The 22,272-nt window shown below is 42.5% G+C and overlaps 2 protein-coding genes and 1 non-coding gene across 3 annotated transcripts; 1 reads left to right on the top strand and 2 right to left on the bottom strand.

Moving 5' to 3' along the window:
- Positions 1–108: 108 nt before the first annotated feature.
- On the bottom strand, positions 109–13,570 carry wdr45b (WD repeat domain 45B). The gene is made up of 10 exons (XM_061028366.1): positions 13,197–13,570; positions 10,897–10,971; positions 9,117–9,218; positions 7,820–7,907; positions 6,931–7,025; positions 5,604–5,794; positions 5,411–5,496; positions 4,980–5,081; positions 4,750–4,871; positions 109–3,856 (listed from the first exon to the last, which is right to left on the bottom strand). Exons 1-10 carry the CDS (start codon positions 13,261–13,263, stop codon positions 3,750–3,752), a joined length of 1,035 nt encoding a protein of 344 aa, XP_060884349.1. The 5' UTR covers positions 13,264–13,570; the 3' UTR covers positions 109–3,749.
- A 192-nt stretch (positions 13,571–13,762) lies between these two features.
- Positions 13,763–13,835, top strand: trnar-ccu (transfer RNA arginine (anticodon CCU)). The gene has a single exon. It is a non-coding gene; the product is annotated as a tRNA-Arg (tRNA).
- A 1,851-nt stretch (positions 13,836–15,686) lies between these two features.
- On the bottom strand, positions 15,687–22,110 carry LOC132955240 (zinc finger protein 624-like). Its single transcript, XM_061028006.1, has 7 exons — positions 21,936–22,110; positions 19,983–20,185; positions 19,064–19,165; positions 18,852–18,947; positions 18,654–18,764; positions 18,330–18,453; positions 15,687–18,115 (listed from the first exon to the last, which is right to left on the bottom strand). Exons 1-7 carry the CDS (start codon positions 21,940–21,942, stop codon positions 16,095–16,097), a joined length of 2,664 nt encoding a protein of 887 aa, XP_060883989.1. The 5' UTR covers positions 21,943–22,110; the 3' UTR covers positions 15,687–16,094.
- Positions 22,111–22,272: the final 162 nt, after the last annotated feature.

Below are 22,272 nucleotides of genomic sequence, written 5' to 3'. Positions count from 1 at the left end.
TCACGCAGGTCTTCCTACAAACACCATCAAACCTCTGCAGATGATCCAGAACAACACCGAATTCAATCTAAATCAATGGAGAGGATAAACCAGCCCGTACATTTTAACTGTAAAAGCAGATGTTAAATTTTATTCACAACTTTAAATGAAGGTTTTACAATCATTCTGAGAGTGTCAGAAACACGTTGGCTTTTCAGTTTGTGCCGTGAGCGGCGAGCGCTGTGACACCTGCAGCTGTACAATCTGATGCAGAAAGAGAGCAACACAAGAAGAGAATGCACGGAGTCAACAGATGTGTGACAAAGAAACTAAGTGTTAGAAGTCATTCTGTTACACTCGCACTCCTTTTAGCCGGATCCATACTGAGCAGGTCTTCATCAGAGTGCGTTAGCTGAACGGCTCGCTGCTGTTTTGGGGCGAAGCAGATGAACGCAAATGAGACGACAGAAGGGTGCAGAGAGAAGCTGTGATCCTGCAGACCACCTCTGATTCTATCAGACTGATCATGTATCCACATTAAGAAGTGCAGTTTTATACTAAGTGCAAAACATTTGTAATATTTTTACGGCCGATTTTCGCTTTAGTGTGGAAATAAAATCAGTGAAGACGGAAAGCGTGCTCGTTGGGTACGACAGGAAGAGACGCTCAAATCTCACAAACTTAAAGGAACAGTTCAAACATTTTAAGGGGAATCAGTCTCTTTTCTTTCTTGCTGTGAGAAGTTTGATGCCGCTCTGAGGTCTGAACGGTCAAACTAAAGCTAGAGCTGAGGTTCTCAAGTGGTGGGTCGGGACCCAAAAGATGGTCAAGGAGCCGTTCTCAGTGGGTCCAGAATGTGTGAGCCTGCAGAGAAATGGTTTCAAAAAGTCTACAAAGCGCTTAAGTTTGGGGTTTACTAGACAGGACAGCTGAGACGAGAGACGGGAAATGTTGGGAGGAGAGAGAGTGGGGGACGACACCCACGCCTGCTGCGATGAGGAGTTCGACCTCCATGCATAACCGCTAATCTATTGGCTTTTTTTTTTTTAAACATGTTTGTTTTGTTTCTTTTTTTGCTCTCTCTATCCGAGGTCCAACCTGCAACATTTTTTCATTTTAAAGAAGTTTTGGGGTCGCGATTTCTTCTGAAGGAGTTTGGTTGGTGGGTCCTGAGGGCAGACCAGTGAGCTAGAGGCTCGTTAGCTTACGTTAGCCTAACATTAAGTCTGACACGCGTCTCATCGTCTGCATGAAGTCAACAAACTCACAACAGCATCTCTAACCTGAAGACACGAGTATCTCCACACGTGTCAAAACCCAAACCTTGATGAAGCCGAGTTATACTTGACAGTCTGTGAAGGTTTGTGTCTTTCAGGGGTCTAAATGAGAGCTGCTGGTGGGAGTTTGAGGGACCGCTATCTTTGATCATTCAGAAAAACGAAGTCATATGAATGCAACACGCCGCCGTAAAACACAGCACTCCTGGAAACTCTTTAAAAAACATTAAGATGAAGGGAAATACAATAACCCTCCTTCTAGTAATGAGGAATGTTAACTACTTTAATGTGAGTAAGAAGCTAAGGCTAGTTAGTTGAGCTTAGCATAAAACCTTGATAGAAGGGGATAGAGTTGTTGTGGAAAATATAAATACTGTCATCATCCATGGTGATTTTACGCTGTGTGTCATCTACTTGGTTTTTACACATTTTTGAAACTTGTTCGCTCAAGAGGTAACGTTAGCTTAGCATAAAAACCATTTCCAGTCTTTATGCTAAGCTAGGCTAACCAAAGTAGCTTCTGGTTGTAGCTTCATTTACATTAGTTTGCTTACAGGTTACTTGGTGTTTATTTATCTTCTCATCTGATTTTCAACATGAAAAATAAAAAAAGAATATTTTCAAAGTAAATTATGAAACATTTATTTGATCGCCGGCAGTAAGAGTAAATAATTAAACTTTTACGATGTTCACGCTCAGAACCTAGGACTGAGAAAATAAAGAGAGATTTTGATAATTAAATACTGAGGTTACAAGAAATCCTGTAAAGTTACAGGAAAAAAGACGTGAGAGAATAAAGTCACAACATTACGGGAACAAAGTCGTAATTCTATGAAAGAAACGCTGGTATTTTTGAGGGAAAAGTCGTACTTCAAAGAGAGGAAAGTCGTCATGTATAATGAATTAGTCAGAACTTTTCTGGGAGGAAAGTCGTAATTTTATGAGAAAAATTTTGTTATTTTTAGGGAAAAGTTGTAATTTGAATAAAAGTCGTACTTTATGAGATGAAAGTCGTAATGTATGATGAATTAGTAACTTAAACTTTTCTGAGGGGAAAGTGGTAAGAGATTGTAATTGAACAGAATTCTCTTCAGGTTTTCACCCTCAAATGTCTTAAAGGCTAACAGCTGTCGGAAACTTTAACTTCTGTCCCATAAAGATTGGATCCTCGAACACTCTGATTATTTGTAAGTTTTTATGTAGCCTAAATATTTAGTGGTGGAGTGTGGTTATAACTTCTTGCTGTAGATCCACGTCGGAGTCATGACTGTAAGATTTGTTTAAAAGCTGGAAAGGTGAGTTAGTCTGATCGATTCATACGGGACTTTTAAACGTCGAGGAGGTTACAGAGCTGAAGGAAAATCATCATGAATCGAGCACATCGGCCCCTGAAAATGCTTTTTTACAGTTAGGTGTTTGAACAGATTTAGAGAAGCTGTTGTGAGCGATTGAGCTTCAGGGGATCAGTATGAGCTAACGTTCAGTCATCGTAAAGAGCAGCAGGTGTGTACAGTCTGCACGCTCGCCTGTCGTATTAACAGTTTTAATCTTCTCATGATCTCCTCACAGCGACAGATATAACCGATAAACGATGTCTTTAACCTCCTCGCCGGGGACAAACGACCTCCACAGTCTCTGAACAGAAACAGTTTGGGGAAACACATATTGCACATATGTAAAAGAAAGAAAAAAAGCCGAGAGACACAAAAACACACTTTACATTTGTTTTCCGCTCTGTACAGCTCAGAGGAGATAGAAGTTCAGTCTGTGTGTTTTTGTTGTTTTTACAGCACATATAAGAAAGTCTAATACTACAGGTGACGCCTCATGAAGCCGGATCCGTCTGCTCAATGAACCTTACCAAAAAAAACAAAAAAACAGTGAGCTCATTGTGATCCTGCTCTGCAAACACCTGCTGTGGTACAATGCTATTTACACAGACACATGTACGCGTGTAACTATGATGAGCGTGATGTGGGCACACATACAGATTCTCTCATGTCTCGAGGCACTCCCTATCGTTAGAGTTAGGTGGTGTTAGTCAATCTGTCTAACTATCAGAATCCTCTGTGATTAAAAATAATCCGTCCTTTTTTGTTGTAAATTCTTCGGAAGACGTCTTAAAAAGCGGTGTGTTGCTCATTCAAAAAATAACTTTCCCTCTTTTTCTTTTTTTTCCTCTGGAGTTTGGTTTGAAGTCAGGCGGGCGTGCGTGAGCCTCCGTCCAGAGACAAACTCTCCCAGGAGTCTGTGAGAGACAAACGTCTACATCGCTTGTTTGTTTGTTTGTTTGTTCGTCTTCGCTGTGAGGGGTTTCCACAAGTCTGTGCTTCTCTCTCTTTGTCCTCCGATCATCTGCGGCTCCTTCACAGAGTCTGTCAGGATACGGAGAAGTGCAACGTGGGATTCCTCCGAAAGAAAAAAACAGAAAGAAAAAAAAAACAAAACAGAAAAACAGGCTGTGTGATGGCGAGTCTGCAGAGGGGTGAAGGGTCATATTTTGTCATCGGTCATCTCCAGGAACTGGGCGTACACGTCTCTGGAACACTCCCCCTTCTGGTTGAAAAGGAACTTGTAGTAGCTGCCGTCAGCACAAATGGCTGCATGGTGGGGAGAAAAGAGAACGTCAGCAAAATCACACACAGAAGAGCTGCCGTTCTGCACTTTTCAGACGGCTCTAAAACGCCTTCACACTCGCAGAAAACTCCCAACAGCTGAATTTCCACTCAGACTTTACCTGGAGTTTCTTCTGCCAACCTCCTAGTTAATTTTCTGCAGAAAGTCCGTGTGAGCAGGATATAATCAGGAGAATTCACCTGGAGCGAGTGGGAGGGGGTGGTGACCTTTATTCCCTGTGATCGCTGCACGACCATAGACTGTCTGCACGCCACCTCTACCATCTCCGTGCTCTAATGAACCTGCTGCATTATGTTTCCTGTTCTCCAGTATGTTCTTCTCCACTCTTTAGTTCAGATTGAGATTCTGTTCAACTACACGTAGCATTGATAGAAAGACACATATTCTCATTATAGCATCGTATAGAGGACTGTTACTTCGTCCGCATCTTTCTCTTACATCATGTCTTACCTCAGGAGACCCCCCCCCCCCCCCTCCTTCTGTCTGACAGGGATAGTCTCCCGCTGTGAGGTGCATGTGTGAACAGCCAGGTCAGGAGGATTTCAGGAGCAGTCCTCCTGAAGTTATCTCGATCTTTTCAGGAGTGCATGTGTGAAAACGGCTCGACTGTCTTACCCAGCCTATTTTAAATGCAGCACAGTGATTTAAATGGTCAACTCTTCATTTGGGGAGTACCATGTTGTTATGAAAGATATAAATGATGGACAAAAAACTACCACAGAAAGACCCTGGGTTAGTCTTTTGATCTCATAGTACAGATATTCCATCCCCCGGATCGCCTGTGATACTGACTCTGAACCGTAACCATGAGCTGATCCTGATCCTTAAAAAGCTGCACCCTCCACTCTGAACTCACCTATGACTGCGTTAGGCTCTGTCCCAAAGGCACACACGCACGGAGACCCCGAGGGGACCTGGAACTTGGAGAAGCTCCACTTAGAGCTGAAGTATTTGGGGAGAAAGCTGGCTGATGCCAAACTGCAGAAAGACAAATACAATCAGTTTGATTACCAGTCATCCTGTACAGCTGATTAAAGGCATGTTAGATATTATTAAACATATTAAAAACATTGAGCATAATTTAACCTCGACTGTTTGTTCCTTTTCGGGTCCTCTGCAGCAAAGATGTGAACGGTGCCGTGGTCGCTGGACACACAGATGAGGGACGCGTCCTGGTTGAAGTTGATGCTGAAAAGACAAACAGATGGAATAAATAAGAAGAATAAGAATCCGCTATTTGAACCGTTCTTCGTCTGTGGGAGGTTTCTACTGAGGTTTGTGAATGCGCCATCCTGATTTAACTCGTACAGCGTGAGCTCTCAGGTCGTTCCCCGGCATTCGTGTTGTACAGTGTGAGCACTTTTTTGGCTGTTGTGTGTATATGACTTCCTGTGCTTCTGCAGCCAGCCTCTAGTGGACACTCGAGGAACTGCAGGATTTTGCACTTCAGCATCAGCTTCATCTTGTTTCAGTGCATTAAGGTAAAGATTCAAACTGTGTTGTTGTTCGGTGCTCACCAGTAAATGTTGGCTGTCTGAGATCCTCGTCTTAACTCCTGTATGAGCTGACCCGCTGATGTGTCGAAAATTCTAATAAGAGTCCCCTGTGGAAAAACAAAACACGGATCAGCATTAACAGGAACTACTGAAGCCTTCCAACACACCACTTTAGTTCTCAGTATCTTTCCTCCCATCCAAACATCCGGCTCACTTTCTCTGACGCAGTAGCTATTCTTGTGCCCTGCAGATTTAAAGCGATGCAGCACAGCGCCCCCTCATGGGCGGGGATATCAACCGGAGGCTTCTCCGTGTTGGCCAGGTCGACTATCTGCACGTGGCCCGAGTGAGTCCCGGGGAACGCCAACAGAGAGTTGTTGCTGTTTGGACACAGCACGCACAGACCTGAGGAGAGGAAAAGGTACATGTAAATAATCTTTGCTGAAGCCGTCACCGGAACTTCACTTGTTTTCAATGTTCTGAGGTTTTAAAAGGAGATTTAGCGTGCCGTAAATAAAGTGTGTACAGACAGCCGAGACAGACGGAAAAGTCTGGAGTGAATGTGGAGAACTGGCGAGAAATGTGACGGTAACTCAGGCAACACAAAACATTATCGGTTGGAGATTGACCGTTCTTTCTGCCTGGCCGGTCGGGAACTGATCATTAAAAAGTAGGAGAGAATGACTTTCTCCCTGAATCGGAGGTCAGGACATGGACTGTGTTTGTGACCTTGAGAGGTGATCACTGAGCCACTACAACGTTCAGATGTTTGTCAACACTAAAGGCTCGGTGTAAGAGATTAAGAGAGTGTGGAAAGTACGACAGGCTGATTTAAAAGGGTTAATTTTTTTTTTTATAATTAACCTGCGAGGGTGGAATTCGTATAAAACTTTAACACTTGTGTGTTGACAGTTTACTGGTTCTTGTTCTTTAAGGGGGTCACATGAGGTCTTTGGTCCCTTTAATTTAATACCGTTACACCACAGAAAAGTCAAATGACACAAATAATTACAGAATTGCATAATTATCTGATCTAATGAAGCACCAGATGTTTCATAACATTTTATTTTTTTTTTAATCTGTGCCCCATATTTCAAACATTTTCTACCTTTTAGTCACAAAGGACTCAACATTAGCAATGTTTCTCCACTCCGATCGCCCAAAGTATATTTCCAATCTTTTTTTTTTGCTCATCCATTCAATAACTGCACGTGAAGGCAAGAGAGAGAGAGAGAGAGTCCTCTGACCGTACATCCCTCCCATTAACATCGATTGAGATGCTACATGCTACGTCTGATTTAAAACTAGCTTCTTATGCCGTCATTTTAATAGTTGTACTGTAACGGTCCACTGGTGAATATTAGTTAAAAACACACACACAAAACAAAGCTGCAGAACGAGTTGAGGGCGGGACAGGCTGCTGTGTGTACGAACAGAGAGGTACAGGTGTGTCTGTGTGGATAAGATGAGCAGATTAAACTCAAATAAGTTAGAGAAGAATCTCCCTTTAAAGTCTCCCAGTTAAAGTAGAGTGGACTGACCTTTGGGGTTGTAGCAGGTCTCAAACACGTGCAGCTGATGGGGGTTGTGGGTAAAGGTGAAGACTTTGATCATGGAGTCCAGGACCACCACGATCCTGAGGACAGAGGAGAGGCAACATCCAGGCAGACATTAAACCAAACGCCAGAACATCAACGTGGACATGATCACACTTTCATCCAATGAAAGAGATGTTAAAAGAGTGAGGCTCCATCGTCGCGTGTCTGCAGTAAAGTGGTCTGATGGTTTTCTTTACAGAAACTGTGAACGAAGCACTGAGAGGATTAAAAGCCTCCTCTTCCTCTTTGGATTTTATTCTGGTAACAGACATCGCTAACGGAAAGAAAAATGTGCTGAGAAACGACAAAAAGAGGCCGATAACAAAACACGCAGAAAACAAGGACTTCATCGGTACACTGCAGACCATTCCCCAGGGTATAAAGGCCGTGACACACCAAGCAGACGGCAAAGAACATGGGGCGACGAACACACCGCAAAAACTAGGGCGCCGGTCGCTCACCCGAGACTTAAGGACTCGGGGCTAACTTAGATCCCCACTGAGCTACAGTTCAAGCATGCTGACAGGAGGGACATGAATCTGATGCAATCAACTCCAATATGACAAAGCTGAATAAGATTCAGCATCCAAACCTCGTAGTACACCTGGTCCCAAACTCGGAGCGAATCAGAAGACAGAAGCGCCTCTGCCTCACTGAGTTTCTGCTTCATAAAGTTCAGATGTGTTCCCGACAAACTGGATATGTTAAGGCCCTGCTGTTTGTCGTATTCATCCACAGACAAAGAGACAGGAGACGGACGCTCGCTGATGGACGAACAAGCGTTAACTTCTCCGGTTAGTGAGGATCTTTGTTTTTTGGGGGTTTTTTTTACCTGTCACGTCGAAGCTTCACTGCTTTGACTTCTGTCGAGAACTCAATCTCAATGACTGTTTTCTTCTTCAGGTCGTCCCAGATCATGACTGCAGTGACAAAAAGAAGAAGAAGAAGAGATTCAATAATTATTAAGTTATCTTCATCTCTAACGACTTATTCTAACACCAGCAGCGTAAATAAACTTCTTATTATTCATCACCAGTTTCAACACTCAAGTTGTAGGCAATGTTGAAGACGTTAGTTTTTAGGGATTTCTTGAAGGTGGAGTGGGGGGGAGGGGGGTCTCTGATGGTTTTTGGGTGTCTTGCTCATGGACATTTCAGCCCTCCGGTTCCTAACCCAAGTCCCTACAGACTGAGCTACTGTCACGCCTTATTTATTTCTTAATGAAAGATTTTGGTATTTAAATCTACAATACATACTTCCCTCCTCGTGCAATATAAACTTTTACACCAGTGCAAAATATATATATACACTTTTTTTTTTTTTTAACTTGTGGTAAAATAATGTTTCACTGTGCAATATTCATAATATTTTCCCCTACATGAATGCGAGCTGTTTGTAGCTGTGGATGTCAGAAAGTTTGTGCACTTTAAGATGAAGCATGTCTAATTTCTTTGAAAGTTGTCTGAAGACATTAAAGCTTTCTTTTCTATTCTTACTCCCTGTAGCTGTGTTTTGTGTTTCCTGCAGGTCTGATGATGCCGAATGAAACAAAATGAACAGCTGACATTTTTTTAACAAATAACAAATTTAAACCATCAAATGATTCTTTACAAATTCATTCACAGGTCATATTTCACTCCCTGATGATTTGAAGACTCAGGAGATAATCCATGATGTGACTTTTGTTCAGACGATTTGGGACCTTCATTCATATGGTTTGGCAAGGCCTGGAGGTTAAAAGCTTTTGGGTAAATATCTCAAACATGTCTGCTATTTCTTAATGACACCTCATCCTTGGAGCTAACTATGAATGAAAAATGCCTTTCGTTAGCTGGTCTTACAGCTGCTAACAGAATGGTAGCATGTTGCTGGAAAGAGCCACATGCACTGTGAGTGAGGGAACGGCTCTCCACAGCCCGATTACATTGTGCCAATGGAACTCGCCTAATTGTTTTGCTGCTTCCCCATATTACAAAAATAACTGATAAATATTTGACCACAAAAAAACATTGTCAAATAACTCTGAATGTAGACAGATTTCTGCCAGAAGAGAATCCCCGGCCCGACTCGAGCACAAACGATAAAAACACAATGAATGAGTCCTGCAATTTGAAAAGAAACAAACTCACCTTTGTTGGTTGGGTACTTGGGTTTCTTTCCTCCTCCCACTAGTGCTAAATAGTTACACCTGAACAGCATCTCCACGTGGCCGACCCCGCCCTCCAGGAACTCTGAAAGTAAACAGCATTTTGGTGGTGAAGAATAATACGTGTGTGAATGACTCAGAGAAAGAGGTGCGGCTCTTATCAGCTGACCGTAAACTGGAAATAACATTTGCAATATGCTGCTCACTCATCTCTAATGGCTCGTCTGTGCACAACAGACAGCAGACCACAATGACAAGCAGTCCTCTGCATCACTCACAATGAGACTGCACCCCCCCACCCCCACCCATCAGCGCTCTGTGCTGTAAAGACTTTCATCAAAGAGCTGCACACGGATTAACACAGAAAAAATAAAAGATGAAAGAGCACATTGGGTCTGGGATCGACTTCTGTATTGGTCCAGGAAGGAAACTCTGCAGCAAGTCATGTGCTGAGTCACGTTTTTCAGGCCTGTTCGGGGGAGACTTCCTCTTCTATCCCTCCTTATTTAAGGAACTTTTTATTTCCTATGTGCAGCACGACTGGCTCTTTTTCCCTTCAGTCATGAGCCAAAAAGGTTTGAAGAGAGACCGCCTGACAACCAGTGTGATTCTTATGTTCTTCAATCATCAGTTTGTTTCATAAAACCTTCAGTGCATGTTTCTCCTGACTTCATTATGAGATCTGAGACACCTCATGGTACATAACGACATCTCTAACTTTGATATTTGACTCATCAAACTGCATGAATCAAACTTTAAAACTAAACTGTGCAGGTTAATGTTTGTGTCTCTCATCCTCCAACACAAAAAAACAATAATATGAAACACTGAACAGCTTAACGACTTTTTTAGTAGAAAATGAATGAGATTAGGCCAAACGTCAAGTCAAGACACCTCAGTCCTTTAATCACAAGGACCGAAGGTGTAAGAAATACATTTTATTTAAAGTCAAACTGTTGTTAAAAAAGTTCAACTGTTGAGAATAAACAAAAATTACAAGAAAGATGTCGATTTAAGTATTTGAAACCAATATTTAAAAAGTCAGATTTGGGGCGCCAAGTGGTTTTATCACGCACCTCATGTATAGAGACCGTGGGTTCTTATCAGGCCTCCACTGCATTTCATGGTAAATAGTAAATGGACTTGAGCTTGTATATGTCTTTTTCTAGTCTTCTGACTACTCAAAGCTCTTTTACACCACAGGTCACACCTACACATTCACACACTGATGGTAGAGGCTGCTTAAAAGAGACCATCAGAAGTAACTCATCCCATTCATACACTGCCGTGGGAGCAGCAGGAGCAACTTGGGGTTAAACGTCTTTCCAAAGGACACATCGGACATGTAGCTGCAGGAGCTGGGGATCAAACCATCGACATTCCAGTTAAGAGAAGACCGACAACCTCCCCATCCCCCACTCTCTCCTCCCAACATTACCTGTCTCTCTTCAGCCGTCTCACCTGAATAAATATATTCTATCATTCAGCACCAAAACGGAAATCTGAAAAAAATGTTGTCACTTTAACTTGCAATAGAGGTGAGCGACACTTTTAGACGGATCCATTTGTGTCCATTAATGTTTATGGAATAAAATTCATCAGCATCATATTTAAGGATTGTTCTTCCTGCTCTCAGTTTTTGGTTTCTGCAGCTTAGCAGATGGTGCTGTGAACTTCTGTGAGTTTAAAGCCGACTGACAAAACATGCGATCAGTGTGGAAAATGATTCTCTGTTAATTATTGATGTTTAAAAAGCTTGTTACCTTGTTTCTCCTTCTCCTTAAGAGGATCTGTGTTGTACACACGGAATCCGTTCTCCATCCCACAGGCGAAGCATCCTGGAGAGAAACACAAGCGTCACTCAAACTGAAAAGACCCTAACACCGTGCGAGGGCTGAACGATATGGGAAAGAGGGACATTGCGATATTTCTTTACAATCTGCAACACTTTTAATAAATACAGTTTTGACCTCCATTTTTATTTTTAAATGTAAGTCTATTTCTATCTTAGGCCCACACTACATTTTAATCAAGCAATGATGAAATGAAGTGTGATGAATAAAGTAATCCTAAAGAAGCTGTTTCATTTCTCCTGAATCCCTTTGTTTAATCACTACATTTGTGTGTAAAATGTCGACATGCTGAGTGAGAAAGCAGCGCTCGTTGGCACGGATACATTTTCCCAATTATTTTTTTTAATTCAAACCGTTGTGATGTGTTTATTGCGGAAGTTGACATTGAATTTGTGATTTCTTGTGCAACCATACACCGTACACGACTACACCTGTAACTCGGGTTGTTATCAAGATACCTGAATTTTAAACTCTGACAGGACGCTGATAAAAAAATCTAAAGATATCGATTCCCTGTGTCCATACTATAGAGACCTAACTAAAAGTCTTAGTTGCCAAATATCAGGTCATTTCTTGTTTTCAGTTATCAAACATTGAAGACAAACTCCCGTACACAGACTAAATTGCACATTTGGCAAACTGGCTTTGTGAAAATGAGATAGTGTGTATGGTGTCAGAGTTTCTGAGTATCTGAAGGATTCATTCCTCTCCTACTTATCAGTCTTCTGAAATAGACGTAGTGTTTTATAATGTCTGTACTTTTTGATGGCAGTTCATTTAGCGGTGGTGATGGCTGCGGCAGAGAAGGATGACGACTCTCATCCATGGTCATATCTTAAGCCCATGTTTTGAAATAATGTTTTCTCTCTGTGTAAAGCCTGGCTGACATTTCCCCCGGCTCACCAGGTATTCTCGGTTGTTCCTGATAACTGCAAATCTGTAAATCTTAAGCCTGTAAGCTTAAAAAAATGTAAATAACGTTTTCATAATAAAGATAACGTTGCAGAATGTACACCCATGTATTCTCAACTGCACTCGTGCATCGTGAAAATACAATGTTTAGAGGTTTTCTTTAAATGTATGTTTGAATACTGAAGTATTTTTAAAAGAAAGCACTGCACTTCATTTGACTGAGCAACCTTCACTTTTGTTGGAGTAATATTTGACCAGGAGAACTTTGACTCAAGTCAAGAAGTTGTGCACTTTGCCCAACACTAATTAGTAGTAAAGGCTCCTTTTATTTCGACCAACTGACCCAGAACGGTGATAAAACATAAAAGAAGAGCTGACATGGAGCAGACGGAGCAAATAATTAACCTGCGAGGGTGGAATTCGTATAAAACTTTAACACTTGTGTGTTGACAGTTCACTGGTTCTTGTTCTTTGAGGGGGTCACATGAGGTCTTTGGTCCTTTAATTTAATACCGTTACACCACAGAAAAGTCAAATGACACAAATAATTACAGGATTACATAATTATCTGATCTAATGAAGCTACTTGGCACCAGATGTTTCACAACACTGATGTTTAAAAATGAGAAATGTAGTGGTATGTTAACTTCAAGGCCTGTTTGAAGTGTGTGGGTGGGAAGAGATAGACATGTAACAGGGCCGAGTATGTCAATAAAGTATGCAAAAATGTATTTAATTTAAAATCAGGCGACATTAAAAACACGACATTATCTGAATAACAGGGTAATAACAGACAAATTAGCAAGCGCTGTGCTAACCAAGGCACGACTTAGCATTAGCTTTTGATATTAATTGTACAAATCCAAACAGCTACAAATCCAGTTAAAGCACATGTCTGTTAACAACTCGTGTCATGTTGACCTCACATCAACTGACTGTCTATTACATGACAACAAACAAAGTTACTCTAGCCTTAGCTGGCTATCCACGGCAGCCAATGTTAGCATCAGCTGGCTAGCCACGGAAGCTAACATTAGCATCAGCTGGCTAACGCTGATTTTTAACGCTGTGACGCTCTTTGAGTTAATGTTTCTGCTGTGACATTTGTGTCACATTATGATTAACGGATTCCTAGATGAGGGAAAATGTAGAGCCGGTTGTTTTTTTTTAACGTCATGGTTGATTTAGGGGATTAAACGGGTTAGCATCGTTAGCTTAGCATTCACGACGGTTTCCATTTGGAAGAAGAAGAAGAAGAAGAAGAAAAAACAACACATGACAACAGTGCCGCTCCTTACCATTATCCTGGTTGAATCCAGCATAAAGGAGCCCATTTCCGTGAGGATTAGACGGTAATAAATTCATTATTTAACTGAAATAAACACGTTTATCCTCTATTAAACGTTTGATCGATTATCCAGAAGCTGCTGCCTGAAGACCTATCCGAGTCTCAGTCCTCCTCCGGACTCTGCTGGTTCCTGCTCGGAGGGAGCTGAGCTGTCAGCACACATCACAGGGACTTTTCTCTGAACTTCTTTAACACAACTCAGCGACTATTTCACCCCTACGTTATTTAACTCGCACTATCAGTAATGGTTAAGACGGAATAGTTAATGTTAATGGTTAATTTAAACACAATTCAATGCTTCCGAGAGGAGAAGGGTGAGCTGTTGGGGAATATTTAATAACACATGTCCACTAGAGGGGGGCAGTAGCGTAGCGCGATACATTATTAACTATTATGATAAAATACGCTAAATGTATGTAGTCAACTCACGTTTTAGAAGTAAATGATTGATATAAACGTGTGTGTAATAACTTTGTATTCTATTTAATGATTATGCGTCGTTTCAGTTATTACCTAGCCCCAGTGGCCTAATGGATAAGGCACTGGCCTCCTAAGCCAGGGATTGTGGGTTCGAGTCCCATCTGGGGTGAAAATGTTTTGTAAAATAACTTTATTGACAGTGAATGGATCGTTTTTTCATTACCAAACACGTTTACACACACGAGGAACATGACTTTGTGTTTTGTTGCAAAATAATTAGTAAAGGTGTGTTGGGTTGAAAGCGATTGCCAATCTAAACTTGACTCATGGTTACTAAATGCTGCCTTCAGGTGCTCCTCGGAAACATCGAATTTACCGTGTTAACGAACTCATGAACGGCCCGTAATCACCAGGGGGAAATTGGAGTTGTGACATATATGTGACGTTTCATGGCAGCAAAAATGTGACAGTGTCAACAATAGACGGGAAGCAATTATATATTTTGTTAACAGGAGTTAGTTGCACATTTTAGTAAATGCATCTATTAGACGTAGCGAGTAGGCAAACTTGAACTCTAAATCATGCCAGGTGAATATATTAACATTGATAACAAACTTTTACCTGAATGTTCTTCATTCTGCGAGAGTACTTAAATAGACTACAAAAGTGGTAAGTATGGTATTTCTTTAATTTAACTGTAATTTGATTTTGATTCTTAACAATAATTTGTAATCTGGCCTTTGATAAATGGAAGCTGATATCAATACCTGGCAGGTGCTCAAATGAGCAATATGTAACTCTGACACCTAGTGTTTAAAATGGGTAATGCAGTCTCAATTCTAAACATTGTAGAGAGCTGTCTCCCCCCGCCCCCTCCTCTCTAGAGTCGATGCTAACGCAGGTTGCCATGTGGTGGACACTGAAGCTTCAGTGTTTAGCCAGCTCTGCATCGGTCTGTAAACCTTTCTGTGTTCTAACCTCTCTCCATTTTTCAAAAGCATCTCCAATATTGATTCTAGTTTGAGCATGTTTCTGCTCGTGGAGCTTATTAGAAACATGCAGAGGCTTTTTAGGTCGGGTACAATCACTTCCATCTGAAACAGTTCTCTTGCCCGCTTCCATCGCTGCAACACCTGTTGGTTTGACCTGATAACTGGAATCATATCTGGCAAACCGAGGAGTCTACCTTCTCTGGTCCAAACAAATCCAGAGCATTCAGAACCAGAATCTAAAGTTAGAAGTAGGACATACTGGCTGCTGCATTGTCAGAGATTACACTTTTACAAACAGCTTTGGATTTGTGTCTCCTCACAAGAGACCTGCAAGTGAGGAATGACAGAACAGGTTTAATGGTGACATTCTCAACATGTCTGCTCAGCGTGCACGCTAAATGATCTGCCGCACAGAGGTAAAAACTTATTTAATTACTTACAGATATGCTTCTCTTATCTAAATCCACTCTGATCCTGTATTTAATCATGCCTATAAACCCCTCTATTTCAGCCCTGCTCAGAACAGGCTGTTTCTGTGTCTGTACCTTTAAATGTAAATGAGCTGTGTCTGACCACACCCCCTCTCTGGAAGATGCTTGGGTGTCTTCGGCTTTCTCGCTCCATGTCCTATTGTTTACGGTGAGAAGGCAGACTTAGAGGGCAGAACAAACACCTAGCTGTGGGAGTGTCACCCATCTGGGGGAGGGGTTACTGCCCTTTGTGATGTCATGAAGGGAAAATCTCGAAACAGCCTGTTTGAGCACACATTTTCTGAAAAGTGGAGCAGGCAAAAGACGGAGAGGACGGACTTCTCTCATCATTGGGAGATTGTTAGACAGACTAGAGACACATGTTAGAGTTAGAGGAACATGGTGAAGAGTATTTTGCATGTGACCTTTAAATATCTTGAATCTGTAGAACATATTTAATAAGAGCTTCTTTTTAATGCCCTCTACCTGCATTAAAATCAGCTACCTGGAAACCAGAACTGCTAATTGAAAAGCTCCAAATCACGACTCAGATCCCTCTTGAGTTAATCCGATGACACTTGAAATCAAAGGTTTAATTTATTCAAGAAAAAGAAATCAATTCTGATAAGGAAACAAGGTTTATATCATTTATACATACAAATCTTTTGTAGAACTACAGCAAACATTCCTGTCAAAAATACAAAGTTAGATTTTTATTATGCACTTTACAATTTCACTGTTCCTGCCAACCCGAACTGCGACTGCAGCAACATGGCAAACTATTTCAGAGTAGATGTCCTTCCACTGGAACACCTGGTTTTAATTCTCCTATTTCAGTCAGGATCCACACTGCTGAGGCGTTCTCGAGCACGCTCACTTCCTGCAGTTCTTTAATTTAAGCTGTTGCTGAGCTCCTTCAAAAGGAGAACTTTAAACAAAACATCCTTAAGGGAGTTAGTATCATGTTTATGCATGAACAAGTCTCCTGTGTCTTTTCAGGCCGTGCAGGCTTGAGAAGCCTTTGCTACAAACTGTACAGACATACGGCCGCTCTCCTGTGTGCGTCCGCATGTGTAAGGTTAGAAAGCAGGACTGGACGAAGCCCTTTTCACAGATGTTGCATTTGAACGGCCTCTCCCCGGTGTGATACCTCCTGTGTATCTTTAACTCTGCCGATGATCTGAAAGACTTGTCGCAGTCGTCGCACTTGAAAGGCCGTTCTCCTGTGTGGATCAGCGTGTGCCTCACCAGAGCGTCCTTCCCAAAGAATCCTTTCCCACAGTGCTCGCATGGGAATCGCTGCCCTTTGTGATGGAAGTTATCGTGTTTAAGAAGGCATCTCCTGGACGTGAAGGTCTTCCCGCACTGGGCGCAGGTGAAGATTGCCGAGGGTTTCTCGATTATGGGTTCTCCGGAGTGATGAACACGCTCAACGTGTCTCGTCAGAGTTACACCATGCCGGAACTTCTTCCCACATTCCCAGCAGAGGAACGGATACGCTTTAGTGTGTTTCTTCTGGTGCTCCACGAGGTCCGAGTATGATCGGAATCTTTTGGTGCAGTGAGCGCACTGGAACGGCTGATATCCGGTGTGCTTCCACTCGTGTCTGATGAAACGCTTCAGACTGGTGAACGTCGTCTGACAGTGCGTGCAGGTGAAAGGCTCGGTGGGATTGTGGGCGTCGATGTAATGCTTATGAAGTGACTTGAACACGGGGAAGTTCTCCTCACACCGGTTGCACTGAAATGGAGTGTGAGATTCTTTGTGCATGGCCAACGCCTCCGAGTCACGCACCAGCTTCATGCACACCTCGCAGTAAAGCGGGTTGTGAGTTTGTTTGTGGGAATCCAGCGTTGATTTGTACTTAAACGCCTTGTCGCATTCGTCACATCTGAAACAGTGCTTCTCATCCTCAGGCTTCTCCGGGTCAACCTGCTGCTCGCTGTAGCAAATGTTCCTTAAATGAAACCTGAAAGTTTGTTTGCACTTGAACTCCCCGCTGCAGTGAGGGCAGAAAAAAGGACCCTCGGCCATACTCTTGTCGTCTGGGCTCAGTCCGGGTTCTTTGGAGGAAGGCGAGTGATCCAGGTCTGCGTTGTCTGACGCTTGTGTTTCACTGGTTGTGTCCAAAGGATTGGATGAGTGTTCTCCCTCACCTGCTGCAGGCCCTTGTTGCTTTGGCTTCCTGCCAGGCTTTCCTTTTGGCTGATTTGGACATCTGTGTTGCTGCAAGTAACGCAAGCTCTTATAAAACCTTTTACACGAAGGACAAGAGAAAGGCAGATCCTGCGAGTGTTGATTCATGTGACACTCCAACAGCGCGGCACGAGCCACCACTATGCCGCACACTTTGCACGTTCTCTCGTCCACGTCATTGCTCCTGGCTGCACCTCGGCCTCTGCCATACTTTTTAGTACTGCTGTTGGCAGCAGTACTGGCCGTTGTCTTTGATTTCCTCCACTGTGACAGGTACCGTTTCATCTTCAGCCCCCGGTTCTTCCTCACCGGTCTTTCCCACAAGACGTCAAATTCTTGCTCTTGTTTTCCCCTTGTTCTGCTTTGCAGCTCAAAGTCCTGATCCTCAGGATTTTTCTTCTTCCTGCCTCGTCTTTTTGGCTTCTTTTCTTCTATGTCGAGCACCGTCACCTGTCCGTCTTCCCCAATCATCAGCGTTTCAGATTGTTCCTCTGCCATTTCGCTCTCACTGGCCTCAGCGCCTTCGATGGGGTCCATGGCAGCCTGGCTGTCAATTTCTGCCTTGACCTCACTGCTGATACCAAACCACTGTGTCGGCACGCACTCTCCCGCAGCCCTGCTTCCATCCACATAAACCTCCTTGTTCTCAGATTCCACCTCCATCTCTGTGCAGACTGTATAGACATGTCCGCACTCTGCATCCGTTTCTGTTTGTTCATTGACGATCACGACTCTTTCCACAGGGGGGAGACAGAGCGCCGACAAGATGCCACTGTCAACGATGTAAGAATCTGAAAAAAAGAGATCACAGGAACAGATTTCATAGGGACATAATTAATCAATTATGATTAATATTATGGTGTAACTGCCCAATTCAAATGATTACTTTAGCTGAGAGACAACATTTATTTAGTATTAAAAAAAAATGTATTGTGCAATTCTGTTTTATTTCTCTGCAAAACCTACATGTAAAATTTACCACACACCAAGTGCTGAGAAGCTTACCTATGTCCCCTAACTGGCTAAGGTCTTTGTGAGTGTCCAGCAGGGTCTTTAGCTCCTGCGGTTGAGTGAAAGTCTCGATGCATTCGTTCAGAACAGCCGACGTGTCGCTGAGCAGAGAAGCAATCTGACAAACACAGAAAGAAAACTAATGTGAGACAATGGAAGTACATCTTTCTATTGTTGGCCTCTATAATAGATTTAAGAAAGTCTGAATACTACGAGACTGAACAGCTTCTGTGTGGGTGTGTAGGAGTCTAAAGCAGAAGGAGAAATGTGTGTGTGGAAAAAAAAAAAGAACACACTCTAGAATTGACTGAGGTGTACCTGTTGGAGAGTCTGAGTAGGAAGAAGCTTTTCAAGTCTGGACAGAAAGAGCCACATCAGAGTCTGAATGGCTTTGTCATACGTGGGGCCAAAGTCCCCTGGAAAAACATCCTGGAACACAAAGCAAATCTTTCATTGTTAAATACGTGATCCATACATACCATGAAACATGAGATCAATCTGTGTAAAAAGTCAAACCTGGAAAAAGTTTCTCCTCTCTTCAGGATCTCTCAGCAGATTTCGGACTAGACCCATGAAATGCGAGTCGGTGGCTTCCTGTTCTGGATTATCGACCTTCAAGAAAAGATGGTTTTAAATGGTTAACTTCCCCGTATTTCACAATCACAGATGACGTTAACGTAACGTAAATAAAACCATTTCAGATATTCCTTGCTGAGGCTTAGACTCACCTCCACGTTCCACAGGGACCTGAGGTTCTGCATTCGGTCGAGATGTGGCTGAATAATCTGGAGGTCAGCCGTCTCCTCGGATCGACACAACTCGAGGATGAGCTACAATCAGAGGGAAGCAGCAAAAATGAGGAAGTGATTCTGAGGGGAGAATCGTCTGTTTTCAATAATCATACATCAAGGTCAAACGTTCCTGATTCATGAATCTGTTGCTTTCATTTCACATTACATCCAACTTTGTAACGCACGTGTAACGTGTCATATAGCACGGTGCAAATGCAAATCTAAATAAGATCAGTTAGAAAACTTTCCATCCATCAAATTTCAAAATAATCCACTGCACTGCAGTAGCAATATCCCTCTGCACTAAAGCATGAACAGAAAACTGCAAAGGTTTTGTCTGAAGGCCTGCACATACTGCAGGGTCCAAAGTCACATGAAGAAGAGCTTCTTTCACATCTCATAAAACACCATTCGACCCTCTGACAAGCCGCGCCCTCTTTGGCTACTGTACAGGGAGACAGTTGTAGGGTGTATGAGGATAACTCAAAATCTATAAAAAAAACCCTGTCTTAAAATCATTTCAAATATGATGGATGTCTGATGCTAGTGATGTCGGCCAATGTTAGCTGTCCTTCCTTGGCTGCTAGCCGTCTCGCCTCTACTGACTCACAGGAGGCTCTTTGATTCTTGGTCAGCAGACCAATCATGTAGCCAACAAAGGGTCAATTGTATCTTAACAACACTTTATGATGGAATATGTAAGTACAAGACATGAGAGAGACATGTCCTCAACTTCCATCTTCCACATGCTTTGTTCTGAAAACTCAACAAAACAATCAGCCATCAAGAGATTTGAAATTAAGACTCACAGATTCAAATTCCATGACACCGATCAAGTATATTAATTCTGACTCACCCTTGCTCTGAGACCCAGAATGAGTTCAGCCCGCTGTCTCGTGGAAAGAAGTTGGGGAACAATCTCCGTAATCATGAACACAAACTCCTCAAGCAGCCCATAATCGGACACGACTTTCTGCTCTACTGTCTGCCAGATGGCTGCAGAGACCAGCCGGATTGGTGGGACCAGGAGGCGCAGAGCAGAGAGGGGAAGAGTGGGACCTGCAAACAGGGAAATCAATCTTTTAAAAAAAAGTTATTTAAAAACAGAAACAGCTGCAGTCATGATACACACAGTATACATTGAGACACTTCATGCTAAGGTAGATTAGAAATTGTGCCACTGTTTTGTTTTTAAAGCAAATTGTGCTCTGACTCCACATTTTACACCTCTCTCAGTACTGTCTGCAGCACTTGTGGAAGAGCTCTGATGGTGGTTTGCACTAGAATTGATTGACATTGGGTAAATATAGGTGTTGTCACATATGCACTCCTGAAAATTTCAGGAGGACTGCCCCAGAAATCCTCCTGGTCTGGTTGTTAACACATGCAATTCACAGCTGGTGACTACCCCTGTCAGACAGGAGGGGGGCCAGGGTCTCCTGAGGTAAGACATGACGTAAAAAGAATGATGCTGGAGTGTAGTGGTGTGTGATATAACGATCTGAGATCGTGAAGGATTTGAACGTGCTGACGATCTCCCAAAGCGAGAGAGATCGTAGAACCGGGCTTACATGTTTATTCTATCATGCTATAGTTTATGCTCCGACAGACGCGTCTCCCCCTCCTTTTTTTGCTCCACAGCGGTGAAAACGAAACTTAAGAATAAGTCCGCAAAAACAACTCCATCCCGGTTATATGCAACTTTATACGCCTATAAACAAAGGCTGCAGAGCCTACATGAAGCTTCAGCTGTAGGAACTCTTAAGGCTAAAATAGAACAGAAACACAAGAACTCAAAGTCTACATGTTTTTAAATGAATGCATGAATGCGTGAAAATGCTCCTGATGAACACAAAAAGAGGACACATTACTAAGTGGTGTAGAAAAACCTTCAAATTGTGCATAAAGACAAGACAGCTTCAAGCCTTGTCGTAAGGTTGAAACCTCTTGAGACTACAGAGCAGTCTCTGGCAGCTCTGCAGTATTCTGCTCCCCTGAGGCCTTCGGAACCGACCAATCAGAAGAAAGTGGACACATAGGGAGGAGGCAGCTGATATTAGGGTTTTTACTGACGTCAGTATCAGTTAAATGAGGAGTTTTATTAAGCTTCAAATCAGGCAAATCTTCTCTGAAGGTTTCATAGACTAACAACATGAAGACAACATGAAGACAACATGAAGACAACATGAGAACAACATGAAGACAACATGAAGACACCATGAGGACAACAGGAAGACAACATGAGGACAACATGAAGACAACATGAAGACACCATGAGGACAACATGAAGACAACATGAGGACAACATGAAGACAACATGAAGACACCATGAGGACAACATGAAGACACCATGAAGACAACATGAGGAGACTTAATTATCCTGATGTTATCATGTCTGCTAAATAACTATCACAGCTGCTTTTAAAAGTCACGACGTAACAGTGACACACATTAACACACACCCAGCGTACAAGCTCCTCTCTTACGGGGTTTATAATATTTATGTTACATCAGAATAAAACTTCATTTTAAAGAATTAGAAAAGGTTTAGCGACCGTTAGCAAAGCTATCATAGCATTAGCATGTAGCTCACAAACTGAACCACTAAAAAAATGTATTTCCTGAAGCCTAGCGATGTCGTTGCGCCTTACGGGTAATAAAAGGATACCAACAGCAGTATAAAGTGTTTTAAATTAGTTAGTTAGGACATTATATTTTAAATTAATGACTATTTCCTGACGTTAATGTTCCCGCGCGCGGGCTGCGTTGAGGCCTAGCCAAACAAACGAGTGTAACCGTTAAAACTCACCGTCCATCCTGCGTGATCCCGGTGTTACATTACAATCAGGACAAACTATGAACTTCTGTCGATCAGAGTCAAACTGAGTCTTTAACGATGAAGGGATCCGGAGAGTCACTCGGGCGATCTTTGTGCGTCAACGGTTGGTTTGCGGTCCGTCCGGAACAACAATCCGGCTGGAAACAGAACAGAAGTGTTTGTGGAGTTCCGCATCATCACAGCGGGAGTGTCTCTCACTCACTATATCAAAATATTTAAGTCATACATAACAAGATACTTGGTTATTTTTTTCTGTACACATTTCTTCAGTACAGTTATATCATGCCTAATATAATTATTATCATTA

Source organism: Labrus mixtus, chromosome 21 (assembly GCF_963584025.1).
Source record: "Labrus mixtus chromosome 21, fLabMix1.1, whole genome shotgun sequence".
NCBI classification, from domain to species: Eukaryota; Metazoa; Chordata; class Actinopteri; order Labriformes; family Labridae; genus Labrus; species Labrus mixtus.
This window is presented reverse-complemented; position numbering and strand designations above follow the sequence as displayed.